Here is a 17500-nt window from a genome sequence, read left to right on the forward strand (position 1 = left end):
TTTTTTTCTTATTTTGTGTGTGAGTGTGTTTGTTTACAGCCTTTTTTTGTTTGTTTTGTTTTGTAAGTGTGAACCTCCCTGCTTCACAAAAAAGTCTTCCCTTCATAAACCCCACAAAAAAAAAAAAAAAAAACCCAGGCGGCCCGGGTTCGATTCCCGGCATGGGGACGCTTATTTTAATGGCGGTGCCCCAGCATGGCCACAGCTCATTAGCTGAAACTGGAAAAATCAAAATCAAAAAAATCAAAACAAAATATATTTTGTTTATAAAACAACAAAAGGAAGAAACTGATTTCGATTTTTCGAACCAGTCTAAATATATTAACGACCAGGTATTAATTAAGATTGCTTTGAATCATCATGTCGGTTTTTCATGCATGTCTATAACATCTTCATCGATTGATAACGTTATTTCTGTTTCCTGAGTGGTTGCAGATGGTCGTTTATGTTTTGTGTATTTTCCTATGGAATTTGAACGTTCAACATCAGTTTGCTTTGAGGGAGTTGTCGGCTCTGAGGTACAGGAACGGCTATCATCAACGGCATCGTGTTCATAGGAGAAATTATTATATACCGTTGTTCCTTCTTCGGACTCGACGACACTTTGACTTTCAGGAACCACAGACAACGGAGAACTGTGTTTGCCACTTGAAGATTCATTAGAGAAAGACCAATTTCGATCTGATGAGGAACTGTTTAGGGAACACGTTCTGTTCCTTCGGTACTGGCGTATTTTGTCGGTACATGGCTCGCTGGGTGTGCGACCATAAAACGGATCGTAAGCGCTGCTGTTCCATGACAGCGCTCGACTGCTGTTGAAGTGATGGGCTTCCAGCATCCGACTCGTTCGTCGGTGCTTCATCCGTATGTGATGACGTATGTCAGTGTACTCATCATGGGTCAGATTTCTGTCATAGTTAGCACTGTGGTAGAGCTGATAAAAAAAATAAAAAAGAAAAACAATATTATAAAAAAAACCTGAAGTGTTATTTGTTTATGTTTGCATACGTGTGTGCATGTGCATATGTATATCTGTGTGCGTTTTGATGTGCATGTAGCGTCAAGCCTTACACTATCTGTGTCTGCCTGTACATGTTGTTTGTTCCTTCTCGAGCCATGCCTGGCTCATAAGGGCCGGTTTCCCTGTTTCCTAGGCGTATAGGTTCCCCACCTGGACGGGACGCCGGTCCGTCGCAGGTGAGCTGCAAGATGCAGGAGGAAAGAGTGAGAGAAAGAGTCAGCAGAAGTTTCGCCATTACCTTCTGCCGGAGCCGCATGGAGCTTAGGTGTTTTGCTCATAAACACACACATTGCCCACTCTGAAATTTGAACCCGCAATCCCTCGACTGTGAGTCCGCTGCTCTAACCACTAGGCCATGTGCCTCCACAGCCTGTACATGCATATATGTTAAATGTGTATTCTTTTATTCTTTTACTTGTTTCAGTCATTTGATTGTGGCCATGCTGGAGCACTGCCTTGAAGAGTTTTAGACTTATTTTTAAGCTTGCTTCCCAACCACATGGTTTTGGGTTCAATCTCACTGCATGGCACCTTCAGCAAGTGTTCTACTATAGCCTCAGGCTGACCAGAATCTTGTGAGTGGATTTGGTAGATGGGAAACTGCAAGAAGCCCATCATGTATATGTCTGTCTGTCTGTATGTATGTTTTTGAGTTTGTGTTTTTCCCCCTCTGTCACCGATTGACAACTGGTGTCGGTGTGTTTACATCTCTGCAACTTAGTGGTTCAGCAAAAGAGATTGATAGAATAAGTACTTGGCTGAGAAAATAAGTCCTGGGGTTGACTTCTTTGACTAAAACCCTTCAAGGCGGTGCTCCAGCATGGCCGCAGTCAAATGACTGAAACAAGTAAAACAATAAAAGAATATTAGGCCTGATCTATCCAACCTATGATCAAAGGTATACCAGCTATGGCCAATGCTTTGTAAATTTTTAGGGAGGGGTTTGAAAGAGCTTTTTTTGCTGTACTCAACCAAATTGTGTAAGCTCCAAGAAACTATCATTCCTTTTGTTTGTATCTCATCTACAAATGACCTCCTCCAGGGGTCATTTTGCTGACTCTTGATCTCTTAAAATTAGCAGCCAAATTATCTCAGATCACACTATTCCTTCTTTAACCCTTTCATTACTAACCTAGCTGAAACCGGCTCTGGTTCAGTGGTAAAAATGTCTTGTTTTCATAAGTTTTGAATTAAAATCTTCCACCAAACCTTAGTCACAATTTATGTTCCTAGCATTAGCTTAATGATAACAAAGTTATTTTACTAAATTCTGTGTTATATTTAAAGTAATTGAAAGAAACACAGAGCATCTCAAAATAGATATAGTAACAAAAGGGTTAAAAAAAAATGAAGGACACATTGGATATTGTAGTCCTCGATGCACTTTCTCTCAGAAAGAAAATAATGATATTGCCTTGGCTAGGAGAGCTTTAATCAGAGATATGCTATGATATGTTAACAACAACAACAACAATGGCAGTAGCAGCAGCAGCAACAGCAAACCTTAATTCTTGAATATAATTGAAGTTTCAGACTTACATCTCTTGAACTGGAATGGTCCAAAATCTTTTTCAATTCTGAATTTGACGGAAGATTTGCAAGAGTTAATCTTCGATTCAAAACGCTTCTCTCTGTAATAAAGCAAGCAAAAAAAAAAAAAAGAGATTTACAACAGATAAATAAAACTGAATAACACTGACATATGTACTTATATATCTATTTCTTTGCTACCCAACAAGGGGCTAAACACAGAGGGGACAAACAAGGACAAATAAACGGATTAAGTCAATTAGATCGACCCCAGTGTGTAACTGGTACTTAATTTATCGACCCCGAAAGGATGAAAGGCAAAGTCAACCTCGGCGGAATTTGAACTCAGAACGTAACGGCAGACGAAATACGGCTACACATTTCGCCCGGCGTGCTAACGTTTCTGCCAGCTCGCCGCCTTATATATATATACTTATATATCTTTCGTTGGTTCACACTCACATCCTCCTCCACCACCACCACCACCACCACAACCACCAGTCGTTCAAGAATTTGGGCCTGGAGATCACCATTTCCAGCGACTTTGAGGGCCACCTCCCAGTGGTGTCGAGTGTCAATGAAGAGCCCTCGACTACAACAAGACGACTAAAGTTTTTTTTCTCCAAGGTCTGGGTTCTCCCGCCCCTAAGCCCTAGACCATCACCTAATCACCCTTACCCGTCTTGTTGCTCAACAACAACAACAACCACCACCACCACCATGGCTAGAAGTGTTTTTCTTCCAAAGTTTGAAACAAACAACATCATTACAAATTATCACATGATGTCTAGCCAAAAGGACACACGGACACACACTTAAAAGGAATGAGCCTGTGGAGAATGAGGGAATGTTGCTTTTAGTGTGTGTGTGTGGATTGTGAGAGGAGGTACTTGAGTTGTGCAGGCCTGGTCAGCCATCAGAGAACTCACCCATGATTCGACCCATGGTAAATTGCGACATGGCTATTGTTCACAACAGAGTGGCTGTGTGGTAAGTAGCTTGCTTACCAACCACATGGTTCCAGGTTCAGTTCCACTGCATGGCACGTTGGGCAAGTGTCTTCTACTATAGCCTCGGGCCAACCAAAGCCTTGTGAGTGAATTTGGTATATATATATATATATATATGATGGTGTTTTTGGTTTTTGGTGCAGGGAGAAGCACCACTGGTGATATATTTCTGGTAAGACAGCTGCAGGAGAAGTACCTAGCCGCTTTGGGAATCAGTGGTGTGGGGGATCTTTTTACCTGAAGTTTTCCCTTTCTCCCCTTCCCCCCCTCTCTCTCTTACGTGTAAGCACAGATGTCTGAATTTTTGTTATACTCACTCGGAGAGTCAATCTGTCGTGGTTCAAGCTCCACCATTAATAGTTTCGAATCGACGTCGTTTCTGGAGAAAGGTAAAAATGTAGAAAGAATAAATAAATAAATAAATAAATATAAGTTTAAAAAAATTCCTGATCAAATACATATATATATATAATATATATATATATATATATATCTGTAAATTAATATGTTACCATTATTCAATAGTCAAGATAAAACTCTGAGTTTCAGATGCCGAGGTGGAATCCACAACACCATCTCTTCAGTTATCTGGCCATGGTGTTTGTGGATTTCCACTTTGGCACCTGAAACTCAGAGTTTTATCTTGACTATTGAATAATGGTAACATATTAATTTACAGATAAATTTCCTCTATTTACATAATATTGAGGTCTCTTTCTTTCTTTCTTTTGTTATCTTACCGTTTTTAAATTAATACCATATATATATATATATTATATATATATATATATATTATGTGTGTGTATATATATACATGTATGTATACATACATACATACAAACATATATATACATATACAATTACATATATATATATATATACATATATGCATATACATATGTATATATGGGTGAGCAGACAAACAAAAGAAGGGCATCCAACACATCCATTGGGTGTTACATGTATGGATCAAACTGTTTGATCCACACACACACACGAAGAATGTTACAATCTACTTGAAACAAATAAGAAAAAAATAACCAAAACAGAGAATAAAACAAATCGATACAGATTCAAATTAAAATAACCTCAGAGCAAATTAAATAGTTGATATTTAAATAAACATAGTATTTATGGTGCAGGAGTGGCTGTGTGGTAAGTAGCTTGCTTACCAACCACATGGTTCCGGGTTCAGTCCCACTGCGTGGCACCTTGGCCAAGTGTCTTCTACTATAGCCTCGGGCCGACCAAAGCCTTGTGAGTGGATTTGGTAGATGGAAACTGAAAGAAGCCCATCGTATATATGTATATATATATATTTATATACGTATGTGTGTTTGTGTCTGTGTTTGTCCCCCTAGCATTGCTTGACAACCGATGCTGATGTGTTTACGTTCCCGTAACTTAGCGGTTCGGTAAAAAGAGCCCGATAGAATAAGTACTGGGCTTACAAAAGAATAAGTCCCGGGGTCGAGTTGCTCGACTAAAGGCGGTGCTCCAGCATGGCCGTAGTCAAATGACTGAAACAAGTAAAATAGCAAATAGTAAATAGTAGTATCTATATACGTCTGCAATTGTTTACACCAATGGATTGTTTTAAATCTGGATTAATTTTATTATTTGAATTAGGCCTACAAAATGCTTGTGGATGACGAAGTAAGCAAAGAATTGGAAATCATCATCATCATCATCATCATCATCATCATCATCATCATCATCGTTTAACATCCGCTTTCCATGCTAGCATGGGTTGGACGATTTTGACTGAGGGCTCGCGAACCAGATGTCTGCACCAGGCTCCAATCTTGATCTGGCAGAGTTTCTACAGCTTGATGCCCTTCCTAACGCCAACCACTCCAAGAGTGTAGTGGGTGCTTTTTACGTGCCACTGGCATGGGGGCCAGTCAGGCAGTACTGGCAACGACCTTGCTCGAATCCTTTTACACATGCCACCGGCACAGGTGCCAGTGAGGTGACATTGGTAACGATCACGCTCAAATGGTGCCCTTTTACGTGCCACTGGCACAGAAGCTAGTTAACTGCTCTGGCAACGATTACACTTGGATGGTGCTCTTGGCACCCTACTAGCATGGGCACAATTTAATGGAAATATAATCTGATATTTCCATTAAATTGGGAAAATAGATTTAAGTTGTTATGAAGAAAATAATTGGATGTGATTGTATTTTAATATGCTTTGATTTTATTTTCATTACCTTCCAGTATATATTAACTGGTTTTGATTTTGTTTTAATTTGTTTTGAGATTATTTCAATTTGCTGGGAAATTATTTTAATTTGTACTTGAAAAGGATATAGGTAAAGCAAGTTCATAGATACATATTAAAAAGTTATGTGAGACATGAAACAGTTGCAAGAAAAATTTGTCAAGCAGGTATATGTGTGTAGGGGTTAAAGATTTCGTATGAGAAAGAGATATCAAAATGGTATACAGGATAGAGAAAAGTTATGGAAAAAATATCAAGCAGTTATGATATGGATATAGAAATAACATTTTATGAAACAGAAACAGAGATAGGATATCAAGGTTCTATGATATAGACACAAAGACAACTACTAAAGATATTGAAACATTCAGAAATTATTAAGAAAATATTAAACATACAGGCATATAGATCTATCAGCACAAAATATCTAAAAGTTATGATGGATATGAAAGAGTTACAGGTAAAGAGAAGGAGAATAAATATATATGTGTTGTTGATAATCTGTTGATTAATAAACAAGTCAGTGCTCACTTGTTTATTTGATAGCCTGATGAGTTGGGAATTAAGTAACATATTATGCAACCTTACTAATTGTATTATGTGTAGGTCACAATAAAGATTTCTGCTGAAACAATTGTAACAATACCAAATAACCCATTCTGTTTTTATGTATGTGTGTATATATGTACACCAACACACATATACATCAAGAAGAATTTCATTCCTTATATTGGAAGTCTGGGGGTTATATATATATATATATATATGCATACATACATATACATGCATACATACATAATATATATGCATACATACATATATATGCATACATACATACATACATAAATACATACATACATATAATACATACATACATATATAACATATATATATATATAATACATATATATATATATATAATTATATATATATAACATATACATATATATATATTATATATATATATATATATATATATATATCTATATATATATATATATATATATATATATACACCCACACACACACATATATATGCACATATATATATATACACACACACATATATATGGTGATATGGTATGATACGATATTCCTGTGATGGAATACTGAAAAGTAATGAGAAAATAAATGAAACGAGAGGGGACATTATGAGTGATAAAGTAGTGAGTTATCAGAAACCGAGTAAGGATTGTTCGAAGATCAGGCAAGTTGGTCACAGCGTGACACATCTGCACCTTTGATTTACAGAAGCAATCCATCCAACAAGATTCTATATAATGCCTGTCTATCAATTTCACTCACAAGGTTTGTACCTAGGTCGATGTGAGGCTACAAAGAATAACGTTTACTCAGTATGCCTCGATGTGGGATTGAACCCGGGACCTTACAATTGTGAAGTGAACATCCTATCTTTTCGATCACACTGGCAGTTTTTAAAATTAATTTCCATGTAACTAAACACTTTTAAACTTCGTATACTGGTAGAATGTGTTTATAAAACATCTTTTTCTCTTGGCTTTATTGAGAAAATTCTATAAGTTTGTAAGATATTTGTTGTTTTTTTTCTTCAATTTCTGCAATTTCAACCAATCATTGACGTGTATTGAGGTAAAAAACATTCTGTGCCGTATGAATATGTCCCTCGTTTAAGAAACAGATTGGGTTTATTTACATTTGTGAAGAAAAAAAAGATACCTTTGCCCCCACCCCTAATCCTAACCCTAACTCTAACTAACCCTAACCATAAAACAGATTGAAATGCAATAGATCGATACTAGGGTCATAATTACGTGTGACAATTTCATATGACACCGCTAGAAAAAACTGCCGTTCAAACCGAAAAGATCTGATTAATTAATTAATCAGTCGTAGATATGTTGATATAGATATTGATAAAAATATATATATATAAATGTTTAAGCGCTAATGATATAACCAATTTTACATTAACCTGGTGAATCACTCTATACTTTCGACTAGTACAAATTTATGATTCTAGTATAATAATAATAATAATAGTGTTGAGAGGGATTCTTTGGAGTTTGAATAATTCACCTCTGGAAACATGGGTGGTTCTTTCAACATCCTTAAACAACCCTTATTCAGGGACCTTTTGAGCGGGATGGGCTACTCAACCTGAAGAAAATTCTAACTGGACCCCACCTGCAAGGTCATGTGCTGTTTATCTTGATATGAGATCACCATGTCGCGCACATATGGTTGTGATGCATGTGCCTGGTGTACCTTTATCAGACGGGTAGTCATGATGGGTATATTGGGCTTCGTATATTTTACCCCAGTGTCACTTTGATGGCATGAACTGCTCTCTCACTCAATAATAATAATAAGGATAATAATAATAATAAATTTATAGATATAAATAATGATCCTAACTAATCTTGTGAGACCAGTCCATATATTAATTAATTAATTAATTAATTAATTAATAAATTTAACTATCCTTATGTGTTGCACGAGATGCCTCAGCATTTTCATGGAATATGGTTTGTTAGGAAATGAGAAACAAGGGAGATAAGAAACAAGACCATGCTTAAACAACAGAGTTATCTTGCCTGAGCTTTTCTAACGGATCTAACAGCGGAGTAAGGCTGAAAGCAAGGAATAACATGAACACAATTAGCTTATTTTAAATATATACCCCGAGGAAACTTACAAACAATTGTTAATGATATTATTGTTGTTGATGATGATGATAATGAAAATGAATATGGCACAAATGATATTGCTATCGAAAGGACTTCCCGATTTTTAGTTTGCTTTGTGATTTCCCAGGTTGAGGAGAATTTGATGATATTTCCACCCAAATCCTTTCTCTATTCAGAAATATTAAATTTCTAAATATCTCATAGAGATATGGGCAATCTTTCGTCTCTAGTAGACCTTTCCGTCGATTTCCGTAAAAAAATTTTTTTTTTTTTACATATGGGCTTGCGGGAACTTTTGAAGTAATGAGAGCGAAAGAGACTAAGAGAAAGTGATTGTATGACGAGGGAAGTTCTTTTGAAGTTACCGTACATGTGAAGCATTGATGTACATGTGTGTGCGTGTGCGCGTGTGTGTGTGTGTTTGATGGGGTGTGGGAGACAGATAGTATGTTGTGTAAGTGAAGTGCTTCTGTTAGTGTGTGTGAAGAGACAGAGTAATGTGTGAAAGAAAGAGATAACTGAAATTTTTTACTCGGTGTATGTGTATATGTATGTATATTACTTCAAAAGTTTCCGCAAGCCCATATGTAAAAAAAAAATTTTTTTACGGAAATCAACGGAAAGGTCTACTAGAGACGAAAGATCGCCGAGATATGTACGGTGGTGGAGCGATAGAGTGGTTGTATACTGTCAACTTAACGTGACAGTCCTGTAAGGGAATTACTTCACCGCTGTTTAACCCCAGGAAGCATCGACGCAACCACTCCTTTCTCTATTGTTTTACGGAGTAGCTGCTGGAGGGGTAGTTCGTTTGACTACCGTGTTCGCAATGCACACCCTGAAAGCTGTCAATATCTCAAAACTATGAGTTGCCAAGTGGTGCAATGAGAATATATACTTTGCAATTGTAGATAGCGAAAATCCTCATGGCTAGTTTACGGAAACACCGACAATGATCACACAGAAAGAAGAACCCTTCTCTTTAGTTCGTGCTTCAGTAGTTGTTACTGTCATTGTTTTTATTTATACAGATCCAGCTATCTCTGTCTGAGCAGAACAATGGCTATAAAAGTAGTCTTAACTAAATGCTGTTTTCCGTAAACTCTTGAATTTTTGGCATACCATCGATAACTTTAAGTGTTTCCTTACTGCTTCCGTTAAGCCCCTCAAACTAATCCTGCTGCAAATTAAGGAAAACCTTATCAATAAAACAATGAGTTTCTTTATTTTCAGCAGTGAGCAGTTTTATTTCTTCGGTGATGTAAATAACTCGACCCATTGAAAAGTTATCAATCTTTCACAGGAAATCAGTATACATCTGCTAACAAGATAAATGAATTATTTAAGGCTGACATAATTTATTGGACATTTTAGCTCTTCTTCTTCTTTTTAATTATTAGATATCTGAAGGCGGCGAGCTGGCAGAATCGTTAGCGCGCCGGGCGAAATGCTTGGCGGTATTTCGTCTGTCGTTACGTTCTGAGTTCAAATTCCGCCGAGGTCGACTTTGCCTTTCATCCTTTCAGGGTCGATAAATTAAGTACCAGTTACGTACTGTAGTCGATGTAATCGACTTAATCCGTTTGTCTGTTCTTGTTTGTCCTCTCTGTGCTTAGCCCCTTGTGGGTAGTAAAGAAATAGGCATTTCGTCTGCCGCTACGTTCTGAGTTCAAATTCTGCTGAGGTCGACTTTGCCTTTCATCCTTTCGGGGTCGATAAATAAAGTACCAATTTCGCACTGGGGTTGATGTAATCGACTTAATCCGTTTGTCTGTCCTTGTTTGTCCTCTCTGTGTTTAGCCCCTTGTGGGTAGTAAAGAAATAGGTATTTCGCCTGCCGCAACCACAACCATCTTGCTTTTGAAGAGTGCTTCTTTGTTTCGTCTCTTTCGAATATGACAATGGTTTGAATAAATAATGGTAATACATTATTGCTATTTATAATTATTATCGACAAGATACACCATTTTTCGTTTTTCTTCCTTTTGAAGCAAATACAAAAAATCTTTACATATAAGCCACACGAATATAGCCAGCTGTTCATCGATAGAAGATATTATTAATTAATGCTCTTTGTATGCTTCGTAGATGTGCCGTCAGTTTTTGAAACAGGTAAAAAATGCTGCGATATTTAGAAAACACGAGTGTTTTAAATGCACAACACAGGTGTAAGTGCATCTCTTTGCAGCAAAATACAATGTGTGTCCCATCAAACGATTTTGATAGATTAAAAAAAAATATGATAAAGCATTTAAAGAGCTGGACGTATAAAGTATATATATATATATATATTCGCCATGATAGATCGCTAGCCACTACACACTCTTTATTTTCTTCCCTTTGTTTCTTTCTGTGTTCCTTTCTGTGGAAGAGCGTAGGCTCGAAACATTAAAGACTTCTTCACTTCCCGAGCGTTATACTAATACATCTGTTTGTTGTTTACGCCACCTCACTTCGTCTTTTGTTTTTTTTTTGTGAATTCTCCCTATATATATATATATATATATATATATTATAATATATATATATATATAATATATATATATATATATATATATATACAATATGTGACCGCGCGTGTATCGTTGGCGATTTTTTTTCCCTCGGTCTTCCCTTCCTTGGATCTTTCCTTTTCCTGTGTTTCTGACGAAGAGCTCCGCTCGAAACGTTAAATCCCCCTTCTTTCTTTCCTTTCCTGCGCGTCCAATAACACTATACTTGTTCCACGTCCCCGCGTTGTTGTGTTTTCCTGTTTGGATTAACTATATATATATATATGCTCTCAGCTATATACATACATATATACAACATATTAATGCGCGTATATTTATACACTTGAGTTCGATGTATTTCGTAACATCTATAAATAAGTGCTAAAACGGGAGATATCGAGGAAAAATTTATATATGTAACTATATATATTTTACTTACATTCCTTCAGACAACGGAATATTTTTGGCACCTCCTAGATATAACTGGTCAAAATGGTCCCTAAAATGATAAATATAAAAAAAAACATTAAACATCATTGGAAAATTATAAATACAAAAGAAAAAATATATTTACAGTTAAAGTAATGCAATAATTATGGAAGTTCTCTTTGCGTAACTTTGTTGAATTGCAGCAAATCGTGTTTTTTAATATATGTTTGTATTAGATGTAGGCATAGTTATGTAAGGTGGCGAGCTGGCAGAAACGTTAGCACGCCGGGCGAAATGCTTAGCGGTATTTCGTCTGTCGTTACGTTGTGAGTTCAAATTCCGCCGAGGTCGACTTTGCCTTTCATCCTTTCGGGGTCGATAAATTAAGTACCAGTTACGCACTGGGGTCAATGTAGTCGACTTAATACCTATGTCTGTCCTTGTTTATCCCCTCTATGTTTAGCCCCTTGTGGGTAATAAAGAAATAGGTATAGTTATGTGGTTAAGAAGTTTGTTTCGTAATCGCAGAGCGCCCCTACTCCTTGACAGCTGTTGTCGGTTAAATCCTTAAAATCCTTAAAAATGTTTTAGCCCGAAGGCCGCGGCCATGCTGGGGCACCACCGATTGTTTATGGCCTCTTAGTAGTTCGGCGACAAAAAAAAAAAAGTGATAGGAAAAGTATCAGACTTCAAAAAAATTGGGGGCGATTTGTTAGAGTATACCCTTTAATGCGGTGTCCCACAGTATGGTCGTAGTCCAATGAGTGAAATAAATAAAACAATAACGTCTCATCAGAGGTGTTTAAAACTCGGTGACCCAGTTGCTAGATATTATTAAACCAAGTTTAACACTGTAAACAGTAAGGGCATTGTATACTTGCCGAACGATATGCTTGCTGGCAATCCTCAGCTAAAATGCTCAAAATTATTTGGAAACCACTGATTTGTGTATTTCTCTCTCTTATGTCCTTACTTAAATATAAAATCTTTTATTGTTCCTGCACACAACGGTGAAACGTATTCTGGGACCATTTATGATTACAAAACCGAAAAAGCATCACTAAAAGGTAAAGAACCTCAACAAGTAAAGTACTTCAACAACCGAGCGGGAGAACATCTGATTAAGTTAAGTTAAGTTAAGTTAATTTTTTGGCTCAAAAAGCAAAAAGCAAGGCCATGTAGGGGGACATGGAGTTATGTACAGGGAGGGTGTTCATGCAAAGTGTTCAGGCCATTTGTGATCAAGAGAGACTTTGAACCGAGCGGTCGTCGGCATCTTCACTATCTCGTCCGGCAGTTTATTCCACGGATCCGCAACCCGGACGGAGAAGGCCCCTCTCCTTCGATTGAAATGAAATCGTCGCAGATAGAGCTTCTCGGAGTGACCCCGCAGCCGACGCTCTGGAGTGAAGAACAGCTCTTTCTACCTGTTTGGTTGCTATTTGTGAGTGGATTTGGTGGACGGAAACTGAAAGAAGCCCATCGTATATGTATGTGTGTGTGTGCGTGTGTGTGTGTATCTACGTGTGTGTGTGTTTTTGTACTTGTGTTTGTCCCTCGCTACCGCTTAACAGCTGGTGTCGATGTATTTATGTCCTCCGTAACTTAGCAGTTCGGTAAAAAGAACCCGATAAAATAAGTACCAGGCTTAAAACAAAACAACAACAAAAAAAATAATAAAAATAAAAAATAAATTTTGGAGTTGATTTCATTCGACTGAAAATTCTTCAAGGCGGTGCCCCAGCATGGCCGCGGTATGGTGACTGAAACAAGCAAAAGATAAAAGAGAAAAAAATGGGGAATATTTTTCTGTACCTTAGAGCTACTTTTTCATAAATGGCTTTAATTTCAGCATCAACTCCAGACGGCTCTCTCTGGAGCCATTTTTTGAGGTATCCTTCATGTACGTAATCAATGATTTCCTAAAAGATAAAGCCACGTATATCGTTAATTATTTCATAGAACAAGAAGTTATGAACATACGAGTAAACAGTAAATATTTTAATAGCATAAATTCTGTCGCACGAAGCAGCATTGAATAAAATATATTCATGTCAAGTAAGGGTGGCGAGCTGACAGAAACGTTAGCACGCGGGCCGAAATGCGTAGCCGTATTTTTTCTGCCGTTACGTTCTGAGTTCAAATTCCGCCGAGGTCGACTTTGCCTTTCATCCTTTCGGGTCGATAAATTAAATACCAGTTACGCACTGGGGTCGATGTAATCGACTTAATCCCTTTGTCTGTCCTTGTTTGTCCTCTCTGTGTTTGGCCCCTTTGTGGGTAGTAAAGAAATAGGTATTTCGTCTGCCGTTACGTTCTGAGTTCAAATTCCGCCGAGGTCGACTTTGCCTTTCATCCTTTCGAGGTCGATAAATTAAGTACCAGTTACGCACTGGGGTCGATGTAATCGACTTAATCCGTTTGTCTGTCCTTGTTTGTCCTCTCTGTGTTTGGCCCCTTGTAGGTAGTAAAGAAATACTTATATTCATGTCAAGTCGTATCAAACACATTCGAATGCATTCAAATGTGACAACTTTATATGATTATATTTCATTTTACACTGCTTCGTGTGACACTATTTAATTCTAGCTGGACCAAGCTTTACGCACATCAGAGCAAACATACTGTATATTATTTTAATAAGCATAATTTCGTTCTTATCGGGGAGTGAAGGACAGATTTGATGTTCGTAGCTGACGAAGCGTAAAGACGCAGAAATACATGCGTCTGTGATCTAGTGGCGTCATTCACAACTGAAAAGCTGTTTTCACACATCTCTAGCAGGAATATTTTCTCCCGGGATTATCTTCGCAGTGGAAGGACGTCTCACATCCGAATGCACTCAAATGCGTAAGATATGACTTCACATGAAAATGTTTTAATGAGGTTTTAATAAGACGCAGGCGTAGCTGTGTGGTAAGAAGCTTTCTTCCCAAACACATGGTTCCGAGTTTAATCTCACTTCTACTATAGCCTTGGGCCGACCAAAGCCTTGCGAATGGATTTGGTAGAGGGAAACTAAAAGAAGCCCACCGTATATATATATATATATATATATATATATGTAAAATTTACCTTCATTTTTCCGCATTTTAATGCATTTATCGCTCGGTTGATATAAGGGAAGTAACTCTCTAAAAATGCTTATATAGTTATTTCCCTTACAAACCCGAGCAACGCCGGGCGATACTGCTATTATATATATATATATATATATATATATATATATATATATATATATATATATATATATATATATATATATAGTGTGTGTGTCTTTATGTTTGTCCCTCACCATCACTTGACAATCGATGTTGGTGTGTTTATATACCCATACCTTAGCGGTTCAGCAAAAGGGGTCAATAAAATAAGTACTAGGCTTACAAAAAAAATTGAAATGCGTTTTGAAAATATGTTTTACAAACCTTCCAGGAGTATTTGCCACGGCATCCAACAATATCTTCTATCGCTGCCATGATGTGGTCTGTTGCCTGTAAAATAAACATAATACTATTTTAGAGAATAAATTGCTTGTAGGGGCGCCATTGTCTTGAAAAATAACAGCCAAGTCAGTGTCAACTTTTTTAACAACGGAGTAATAAAATCGATAAATAATTAGAAAGATTTATTCGGTGAGGAAAATACTATATTTATCAAATGACAATGTTCTTACTGGGAAGAGAGAGAGAAGAGAGAGAGAGAGAGAGGGAGAGAGAGAGAGAAATAGAATAAGAGAGAGAGAGATAATAGAGAGAGAGAGAGAGAAAGAGAGAGAGAGAGAAAGAGAGAGAGAAGAAAGAGAGAGAGAAAGAGAGAGGACATAGAGAGACAAGAAGAAGAGAGAGAGAAATAGAGAGGAGAGAGAGAGAGGGAAGAGGGAGAGAGAGAGAGAAATAGAGAGAGAGAGAGGGAGAGAGAAAGAGAGAGAGAGAGAGAGAGAAGAGAGGAGAGAGGAGAGAATAGAGAGAGAGGAGGAGAGATAAGGAGAGAGAGAGAGAGAGAAGAGAGAAGAGGAGAGAGAGAGAGAAGAGAGAGAGAGCTGAACTCATCTGGTGCTTATTTTCAGGCGGGCAGATTGCAGCAATGTGAATTGGGCGTGTATTCTAGGAATCCAGTCTAGGAATCGAGCTCCTGAACTTATGATCGTAAGCCCAACATGCTCACCATTAGGCCAAAAGCAGACAACGAGAAGTAATTACACCAAGATTAGCCAATTATAATGTTACTGCGAGATGGTATCGAACTGATGAGAATGATTCTCCAAGGTTCAGGTTAAACTAAAAGTATGGTTGTATTTATTTGCTTTCAATGCATTGGATCTGTCCCCTCGATTAGACCCCTACTTGTGACTTTAGATTCTTGGGATTAAATAACAAAATACATGCTCATTTTGTAACAGCGTTACCATTCGATACATCAATGAATTCTCCCTCTACAGGTACCTGTTCATAGCTGGGTGATCACCTACATTCGAAATCAACTTTGAAGTCTTAGAAAGCCGTCCAAAAGATCTCATTCTCTTTTGTGGAAAATTCGACCTTCCTGCCTCGATCAAACGTTCAACTACATTTACTAAGAAATTTATAATGGTAGTTTTGTATCCTGAATTTCAGAGTGAATAACAGCTTTCACCAGAAGGCTGAAGAACTCTTTAGTCCACCGGTTTCTACTTTTACGAGTCAGTTCATACAGTGTTACCATTTGATCAGAGCGATCTCCTCCACCTATATAATAGTCATAAAAGATATATATATATATATTTTACTACCCACAAGGGGCTAAACACATAGGGGAAGAACAAGGACAAACAAACGGATTAAGTCGATTACATCGACCCCAGTGCGTAACTGGTACTTAGTTTATCGACTTCGAAAGGATGAAAGGCAAAGTCGACCTCGGCGGAATTTGAACCCAGAACGTAACGGTAGACGAAAGACTGCTACGCATTTCGCCTGGCGTGCTAACGTTTCTACCAGTTCGCCTCTGGACAAGTGAACTCTTCCTTTTTTTCCCATCCTACTCCTTAAGCCTGTAATCCTGGTTTGTCCCATCCCAAGCCATTTTGAATGCAGAAAATTCAATTTAGTATTAAAAAAAAACTTTCCTTGGAATACATGTGTCCCATTAGGAGCGAAGGGGTTAACGCCGCCACCTACAAATCATAATGATTTGGCGTAATATATAATAATAATAACGAAATTATTGTATACAGTGCTCAGGTGCACCACAACTTGTCAGAAAGTGCATATAAAGCATATGCTGTAATGTACAAATGTCTGGAAAGCAAACAATGTATGAGTCAGATACATGCTTGCGTGTGTATGGAGGGGAGAAAATCAGGTGTAGTGTTGGTGAATCTCAGGAAGCATGGAAGTTTTGAAGGATGCAGTGCTCCGACAACTAACAACTTATGCCAGCAGTTTGTTCCATGCTTCAGCAACTCTGAGCGTGAAAAAATGTTTCCCAAAGTCATGGGAGCTGTGCTGTTTTCTTACTTTGTAAATATGTCCACGGGTGTTAGACGGGTGGAGTTTGAAAAGGTGCTCAGAGTTATTGTTTGTACGATGGTTGATAATTTTATGGGTGTCTGCCAAGTCAGCTGCCAGACGTCGGAGTTTCAATGTGTCCATGCCCAGGGAAGTAAGGCGTTCAGGATATGGCAATTGCCTGATGGAGGGTATTCTTTTGGTTGCACGTTGCTGAACAGCTTCTAGACGATTGATATCCTGGGCAAGATAGGGGTTCCAGACCGGTGATGCAAATTCCAGGTGAGGTCTTACCATAGCTATATAAAGCCGCAGATAGATAGCCGGAGAGCGGCTCACAAAGGATTTGGTGAGTGATGCCAAGACACCCTAATAAACACTGACAATGACAAAGAAACAAAATCAAACCACCCACCAAAAGAAAAAAACAAAACAAAACAAAAAACAAACCTACATGATCATTGAGCTCTTGGAATAAATTTAATGTTTTTTCTGGCGCCATTTTAATCTGTAATAGCTTCACCAATGGTTTTATAGTTATTCCCTGGAATGGTAAAAAAGAAGAACATGGTTCAAAATATGCAGTTGTACATATATTTAAAGACCTGTTAATATATATATATATATATATATATA

At 37.7% G+C, this 17500-nt stretch overlaps 1 protein-coding gene across 2 annotated transcripts in view; it reads right to left on the reverse strand.

The window, feature by feature from the left end:
* Nucleotides 1-11: 11 nt before the first annotated feature.
* The window catches only part of LOC115222200 (Na(+)/H(+) exchanger beta), a 48321-nt gene continuing 30832 nt past the window's right edge, over nucleotides 12-17500 (reverse strand). Inside the window, exons 16-23 of one of the 2 annotated variants that reach the window (XM_029792351.2) lie at nucleotides 17319-17408; nucleotides 14804-14869; nucleotides 13194-13300; nucleotides 11389-11448; nucleotides 8365-8400; nucleotides 3879-3940; nucleotides 2561-2652; nucleotides 12-934 (exon numbers count right to left, since the gene is read on the reverse strand). In XM_029792351.2, the coding sequence (XP_029648211.1) occupies nucleotides 359-934; nucleotides 2561-2652; nucleotides 3879-3940; nucleotides 8365-8400; nucleotides 11389-11448; nucleotides 13194-13300; nucleotides 14804-14869; nucleotides 17319-17408 (1089 nt within the window). In that variant the 3' untranslated portion in view covers nucleotides 12-358. The remainder of the gene's footprint in view (nucleotides 935-2560; nucleotides 2653-3878; nucleotides 3941-8364; nucleotides 8401-11388; nucleotides 11449-13193; nucleotides 13301-14803; nucleotides 14870-17318; nucleotides 17409-17500) is intronic. The other variant, XM_036511139.1, reaches the window with a different exon arrangement.

Source organism: Octopus sinensis, linkage group LG19 (genome assembly GCF_006345805.1).
Source record: "Octopus sinensis linkage group LG19, ASM634580v1, whole genome shotgun sequence".
NCBI classification, from domain to species: Eukaryota; Metazoa; Mollusca; class Cephalopoda; order Octopoda; family Octopodidae; genus Octopus; species Octopus sinensis.